The 7500-nt window shown below is 54.7% G+C and overlaps 1 protein-coding gene across 1 annotated transcript in view; it reads left to right on the forward strand.

Moving 5' to 3' along the window:
* cnbd1 (cyclic nucleotide binding domain containing 1) overlaps positions 1-7500 on the forward strand; it is a 41353-nt gene that overhangs the window by 21700 nt on the left and 12153 nt on the right. The window contains exons 7-9 of the mRNA XM_061239065.1: positions 534-669; positions 1615-1743; positions 5242-5374. Coding sequence (XP_061095049.1) covers positions 534-669; positions 1615-1743; positions 5242-5374 — 398 coding nt within the window. The remainder of the gene's footprint in view (positions 1-533; positions 670-1614; positions 1744-5241; positions 5375-7500) is intronic.

Genomic DNA, 7500 nt, shown 5'->3' on the forward strand with positions numbered 1-7500 from the left:
TTTGTTGAGATTCGTATATTTGTGAGTGAGTACATTGTCTAGCTGATTCTGCGTCGCTGGGCTGGATCATGAGAAAATTCTTCTGGAGAAGATTTTTCTGGGAAAGTTGTGTGTTGTTCAGGGAGTTGTGTTTGTTAGAGGGTTTTGCATTCATGAAGTGCTTGTGTGTTTGTTTTCTGTACAAGAGCATTGTGTGTTGCAGAGGTGTGTGTTTGTGAAAGTTGTGCGTTTGTGAGCGTTGTATGTTTGGGAGAGTTCTGTTTTGTCAGAGTTGTGTGTTTGTCAGAGGTGTGTGTTTGTTAGAGTTGCTTGTTTGTGAGACAGTTGTGTGTGGCAGAGGTGTGTGTTTGTCCGAGGTGTGTGTTTGTCAGAGGTGTGTGTTTGTGAGCGTTGTGTGTTTGTGAGTGTTGTGTGTTTGTAAGCGTTGTGTGTTTGTGAGCGTTGCGTGTTTGTGAGCGTTGTGTGTTTGTGAGCGTTGTGTGTTTGTGATCGTTGTGAGCGTTGTGTGTTTGTGAGCGTTGTGTGTTTGTGAGCGTTGTGTGCCTCCCTGCCTCCTCACCCTCTGTTTGCGTCTCGTTCCGCAGTCTTGGAATCAAACGGATTCACCTGGTGCTGAGAGGCTCCGTGAGGCTGCTCCCGCAGGAGGCCTCCTCCACTGCCACGGCAACGGTAACCGCGGCGACATCACCTCAGGCCCGGTCAGGGCGTGCAGTGGACCTGGCTGTAGGCCGGCCCTCTGAAGCCATTCCGCTCCGACGGAGGGAGCGCTGAGCCCGACATGGCAGGAACGCTCAAAATAAAGAGCCATCGGGGCGGAAATTAAACTTCCACCTTGTTTTGACTTTGTTCACGCAATATTAGCTTATCTAATCGGAATCACCTTGGATTATGATGAGGAATTGTGTCTGCAGGATCCAGTTGACAGACGTATCTTGTGACAGGGCGTGGCTGTAAGGTGTTGGGGGTTTGTGACAGGGTGTGGCTGTAAGGTGTTGGGGTTTGTGACAGGGTGTGGCTGTAAGGTGTTGGGGGTTTGTGACAGGGCGTGGCTGTAAGGTGTTGGGGTTTGTGACAGGGTGTGGCTGTAGGTGTTGGGGGTTTGTGACAGGGTGTGGCTGTAAGGTGTTAGGGTTTGTGACAGGGTGTGGCTGTAAGGTGTTGGGGGTTTGTGACAGGGTGTGGCTGTAAGGTGTTAGGGTTTGTGACAGGGTGTGGCTGTAAGGTGTTAGGGTTTGTGACAGGGCATGGCTGTAAGGTGTTGGGGGTTTGTGACAGGGCGTGGCTGTAAGGTGTTGGGGGTTTGTGACAGGGCGTGGCTGTAAGGTGTTGGGGGTTTGTGACAGGGTGTGGCTGTAAGGTGTTGGGTTTGTGACAGGGTGTGGCTGTAAGGTGTTGGGGGTTTGTGACAGGGCGTGGCTGTAAGGTGTTGGGGGTTTGTGACAGGGCGTGGCTGTAAGGTGTTGGGGTTTGTGACAGGGCGTGGCTGTAAGGTGTTGGGGTTTGTGACAGGGTGTGGCTGTAAGGTGTTGGGGTCACTCAGAGGGGTGGGGAGTGAGGCCCTGTGTGGGGGGAGGCATGCAGGCAGGTCACTGTTGGTTTGTCCCCCTCCTGCAGATTGGGGTGGGGGGCTGTTTCGGGTCTCTGGAGGAGCAGGAGGGTCAAAGGGTCACCCAGTGCGCCGTAACGCTGGACAACTGTGACATCCTGAGGATCCCCAGGGCTGCCTACGCCAAACTCAGAGAGGTGAGCACACCTGTCCTGAACTCAAAGAGGTGAGTATACCTGTCCTAAACTCAAACAGGTGAGCACACCTGTCCTAATCTCAAACAGGTGAGTACACCTGTCCTGAACTCAAACAGGTGAGTATACCTGTCCTAAACTCAAACAGGTGAGCACACCTGTCCTAAACTGAAACATATGAGCACACCTGGACTAAACTCCCAGTGCAGGCAAAATTGTCCTTTTTCCATAGTTTTCATGTGCTGTTCATTTTTTAAGAATGTGAAGTTTGATTGACTGAAATCCATTCACAGTCTTAATTGCACTGTAATCAGTCATTATAAGCCTGGCCCCATTTGCATGAAGAGCCAGTCGAATTAGTTTCTTTATCACAAGGCTCATACAATAGGGGGGGCCGCAGTGTCCGCAGGTTTAACTCCAGTCCTGGAGGGCCACAGTGTCTGCAGGTTTAACTCCAGTCCTGGAGGGCCACAGTGTCTGCAGGTTTAACTCCAGTCCTGGAGGGCCACAGTGTCTGCAGGTTTAACTCCAGTCCTGGAGGGCCGCAGTGTCTGCAGGTTTAACTCCAGTCCTGGAGGGCCGCAGTGTCCGCAGGTTTAACTCCAGTCCTGGAAAGCCGCATTGTCTGCAGGTTTAACTCCAGTCCTGGAGGGCCGCATTGTCTGCAGGTTTAACTCCAGTCCTGGAGGGCCACATTGTCTGCAGGTTTAACTCCAGTCCTGGAGGGCCGCAGTGTCTGCTGGTTTAACTCCAGTCCTGGAGGGCCGCAGTGTCTGCAGGTTTAACTCCAGTCCTGGAGGGCCGCAGTGTCTGCAGGTTTAACTCCAGTCCTGGAGGGCCACAGTGTCTGCAGGTTTAACTCCAGTCCTGGAGGGCCACAGTGTCTGCAGGTTTAACTCCAGTCCTGGAGGGCCGCAGTGTCTGTAGGTTTAACTCCAGTCCTGGAGGGGGCGCTGTGTCTGCAGGTTTAACTCCAGTCCTGGAGGGGGCGCTGTGTCTGCAGGTTTAACTCCAGTCCTGGAGGGGGCGCTGTGTCTGCAGGTTTAACTCCAGTCCTAGAGGGGGCGCTGTGTCTGCAGGTTTAACTCCAGTCCTGGAGGGGGCGCTGTGTCTGCAGGTTTAACTCCAGTCCTGGAGGGGGCGCTGTGTCTGCAGGTTTAACTCCAGTCCTGGAGGGGGCGCTGTGTCTGCAGGTTTAACTCCAGTCCTGGAGGGGGCGCTGTGTCTGCAGGTTTAACTCCAGTCCTGGAGGGGGCGCTGTGTCTGCAGGTTTAACTCCAGTCCTGGAGGGGGCGCTGTGTCTGCAGGTTTAACTCCAGTCCTGGAGGGGGCGCTGTGTCTGCAGGTTTAACTCCAGTCCTGGAGGGGGCGCTGTGTCTGCAGGTTTAACTCCAGTCCTGGAGGGCCGCAGTGTCTGCAGGTTTAACTCCAGTCCTGGAGGGGGCGCTGTGTCTGCAGGTTTAACTCCAGTCCTGGAGGGGGCGCAGTGTCTGCAGGTTTAACTCCAGTCCTGGAGGGGGCGCTGTGTCTGCAGGTTTAACTCCAGTCCTGGAGGGGGCGCTGTGTCTGCAGGTTTAACTCCAGTCCTGGAGGGGGCGCTGTGTCTGCAGGTTTAACTCCAGTCCTGGAGGGGGCGCTGTGTCTGCAGGTTTAACTCCAGTCCTGGAGGGGGCGCTGTGTCTGCAGGTTTAACTCCAGTCCTGGAGGGGGCGCTGTGTCTGCAGGTTTAACTCCAGTCCTGGAGGGGGCGCTGTGTCTGCAGGTTTAACTCCAGTCCTGGAGGGGGCGCTGTGTCTGCAGGTTTAACTCCAGTCCTGGAGGGGGCACTGTGTCTGCAGGTTTAACTCCAGTCCTGGAGGGGGCGCTGTGTCTGCAGGTTTAACTCCAGTCCTGGAGGGGGCGCTGTGTCTGCAGGTTTAACTCCAGTCCTGGAGGGGGCGCTGTGTCTGCAGGTTTAACTCCAGTCCTGGAGGGGGCCGCAGTGTCTGCAGGTTTAACTCCAGTCCTGGAGGGGGCGCTGTGTCTGCAGGTTTAACTCCAGTCCTGGAGGGGGCGCTGTGTCTGCAGGTTTAACTCCAGTCCTGGAGGGGGCGCTGTGTCTGCAGGTTTAACTCCAGTCCTGGAGGGGGCGCTGTGTCTGCAGGTTTAACTCCAGTCCCGGAGGGCCACAGTGTCTGCAGGTTTAACTCCAGTCCTGGAGGGCCGCTGTGTCTGTGGGTTTAACTCCAGTCCTGGAGGGCCACAGTGTCTGCAGGTTTAACTCCAGTCCTGGAGGGGGCGCTGTGTCTGCAGGTTTAACTCCAGTCCTGGAGGGCCGCAGTGTCTGCAGGTTTAACTCCAGTCCTGGAGGGGGCGCTGTGTCTGCAGGTTTAACTCCAGTCCTGGAGGGGGCGCTGTGTCTGCAGGTTTAACTCCAGTCCTGGAGGGGGCGCTGTGTCTGCAGGTTTAACTCCAGTCCTGGAGGGGGCGCTGTGTCTGCAGGTTTAACTCCAGTCCTGGAGGGGGCGCTGTGTCTGCAGGTTTAACTCCAGTCCTGGAGGGGGCGCTGTGTCTGCAGGTTTAACTCCAGTCCTGGAGGGCCACAGTGTCTGCAGGTTTAACTCCAGTCCTGGAGGGGGCGCTGTGTCTGCAGGTTTAACTCCAGTCCTGGAGGGGGCGCTGTGTCTGCAGGTTTAACTCCAGTCCTGGAGGGGGCGCTGTGTCTGCAGGTTTAACTCCAGTCCTGGAGGGGGCGCTGTGTCTGCAGGTTTAACTCCAGTCCTGGAGGGGGCGCTGTGTCTGCAGGTTTAACTCCAGTCCTGGAGGGGGCGCTGTGTCTGCAGGTTTAACTCCAGTCCTGGAGGGGGCGCTGTGTCTGCAGGTTTAACTCCAGTCCTGGAGGGGGCGCTGTGTCTGCAGGTTTAACTCCAGTCCTGGAGGGGGCGCTGTGTCTGCAGGTTTAACTCCATTCCTGGAGGGGGCGCTGTGTCTGCAGGTTTAACTCCAGTCCTGGAGGGGGCGCTGTGTCTGCAGGTTTAACTCCAGTCCTGCAGGGGGCGCTGTGTCTGCAGGTTTAACTCCAGTCCTGGAGGGGGCGCTGTGTCTGCAGGTTTAACTCCAGGGGAAATACCAGCCATGAGCCCCCAGATAGCAAACGGGTATAAAAAATAAAAAAAACGTCCTTATGGGGAGAAAAACCCTCAAACAAATCCCGGATGGGAAGAAATGTTGAGAGGAACCCGGCTATAGAGGCGTGATGCCCATTCTCCCCTGGCACTTGAGTTGAGACGATAGCAGTTGAGGTATCAACATTATTTACAGTCACAGTATTAAACTAGCAGGTAATGTGGGAAGTCCACATTAAGGGAAATGTGGAATGCATTTTTCGTGCCTTGACCTACCACACAGGACTAGTGCTTCTGCCCACTGCCTGTACGCTCCCCAGAATGTTGTGGTACTCTGCTGACAGGTGTAAACCTGTCTTCTGTGTGTGTGTGTGTGTGTTTGGTTTCTGGCCTGCAGGAGATTGAAGCCCAGAACTCCGCCCTGAGAGAGTCCATCGTCCAATCCTGTCCTTTCTACCTCAACTGGCCCAAGCTGTCGATCAAAAAACTGTCCGACCTCATCCAAATGAGACAACTGCCAGCCAATCATGGTAGGCCCCTACCCTCCCGTTTCTGCTGATTGGACTGCGCCAGGATCCGGAGTTCATGCCTTTGTAGACGGCCAGGACGGCAGGGTTTTGGTCTTGGGGAGGCTGGCTGTGCGATTGTGGAAACTGCCCACTCAATTAACACCCCCCCCCCCCCCCCCCGCAAACACAAACAAATGAGGCTGATCCTGCATCCCTCTCTCCCTCCCTCTCTCTCTCTTTCCCTCTCTCCCTCCCTCACTCTCCCTCCCTCTCTACCTCTCTCCCTCCCTCCATCCCTCTCTTTCTCTCTCTCCCTCCCTCTATCCCTCTCTTTTCCTCTCTCCCTCCCTCACTCTCCCTCCCTCTCTACCTCTCTCCCTCCCTCCATCCCTCTCTTTCTCTCTCTCCCTCCCTCCATCCCTCTCTTTCTCTCCCTCCCTCATTCTCTCCCTCCCTCTCTACCTCTCCCTCCCTCCATCCCTCTCTTTCTCTCCCTCCCTCATTCTCTCCCTCCCTCTCTACCTCTCTCCCTCCCTCCATCCCTCTCTTTCCCTCCCTCTCTCTCCCTCTCTCCCTCTCTCTCTACCTCTCTCCCTCCCTCCATCCCTCTCTTTCTCTCCCTCCCTCATTCTCTCCCTCCCTCTCTACCTCTCTCCCTTTGACCCCCTGACTCCTACAGTGGGTGTGTGAGCCGCCACCCCCAGCTCTGATATTTACCCAATCACAGAGAGGGACAGGGAAAGGAAGGGGTTGGAGAGAGAGGCGGTTATAATAATAACTAAATAATGTTATTTAGCTGACGATTTTATGCAAAGCAACTTGCAGTTGATTTGACTGAGCTGTGGCTGATCGCCCCTGGAGCAATGTGGGGTTAAGGGCCTTGCTCAAAGGGCCCAACAGCTGCGCAGATCTTATTGTGGCTACAGCAGCGCTTGAACCACCAACCTTCCAGATCCCAGTCATATACCTTAGCCAGTAGGCGATCCCAGTCATATACCTTAGCCAGTAGGCGATCCCAGTCATATACCTTAGCCAGTAGGCGATCCCAGTCATATACCTTAGCCAGTAGGCGATCCCAGTCATATACCTTAGCCAGTAGGCCCAGTTCCGATGGAATTTCAAACATCACAGTTGCATTTTTATTTATTTTTCTGTGATAAGGAGTCTCATCCGAGGAGCGCACAGGAGCACACAGGAGCACACAGGAGCACACAGGTGCACACAGGAGCGCACAGGAGCACACAGGAGCGCACAGGAGCACACAGGAGCGAGCGTCTCCTCCCCGGGCCCCCCCCCCCCCTCCGCTGTCAGGCTGGCCCACGCTCCACTCCGTCTTACTCAGGCTGTTTCCATTGGCTCCTGCCACAGGCCATGCATCACCGTGGCGATTATAGTGGCAGTGCAGCCATTATCCTAAACGAGGAGCTTAAATTGGGTAATAGGCACTTATCGCTGGGACTATTAGGTCCCTAATTCTGCAGGTCGCTGTGGTTCGGTTACCACTCCCCCCCCCCGACACTCCCTAATGAGGGTCTAATCCAGAACTACCATAAAATGCAGTTCAACAGAATGACTTGACAGAAATGGAGGTAGAGATCTAAGATATTTTGGGCTGTCCTGTTGTGTGTGTGTGTGTGTGTGTGTGTGTGAGAATGTATGTGAGTGTGTGAGTGTGCGTGTGCATGTGTGAGTGTGTGTGAGTGCGTGTACGTGTGTGAGAGTGTGTGTGAGTGCGTGTACGTGTGTGAGACTGTGTGTGTATGTGAGAGTGTGGTTTTGTGGGCAGACGACACAGCTGCCAGTGAGGGACATGGCTAATTTATTTTACTTTAATGTTTATTTAACCTATTTTATTTCACCAGGTTGTCTCAGTGTGGGGTTGGTGGGGTTAGTTGGGTGTGGTAGTTTTGTTACCGCAGGAAATGTGGGGGGTGGGGGTATGTGTTTGTGTAGTGCTGTTGCCGAGGGAAACAATGTAAAAGAGTATGTGACTATTTATATAGGGCTGCCAACAGAGGCCTGAGAGTTCCTGTGTCTCTGGTACTGCCCCCCCCCCCCCCCCCGCCCGCTGGCCTGGTGAATATATCTGTGTCAGCAGCACTAGGCGGGGGTGGGGGGGGGGTGTGGGTGAATAAAGAACTGAAAGG

The sequence above is a fragment of the Conger conger genome, chromosome 4 (assembly GCF_963514075.1).
Source record: "Conger conger chromosome 4, fConCon1.1, whole genome shotgun sequence".
Taxonomy (NCBI): domain Eukaryota; kingdom Metazoa; phylum Chordata; class Actinopteri; order Anguilliformes; family Congridae; genus Conger; species Conger conger.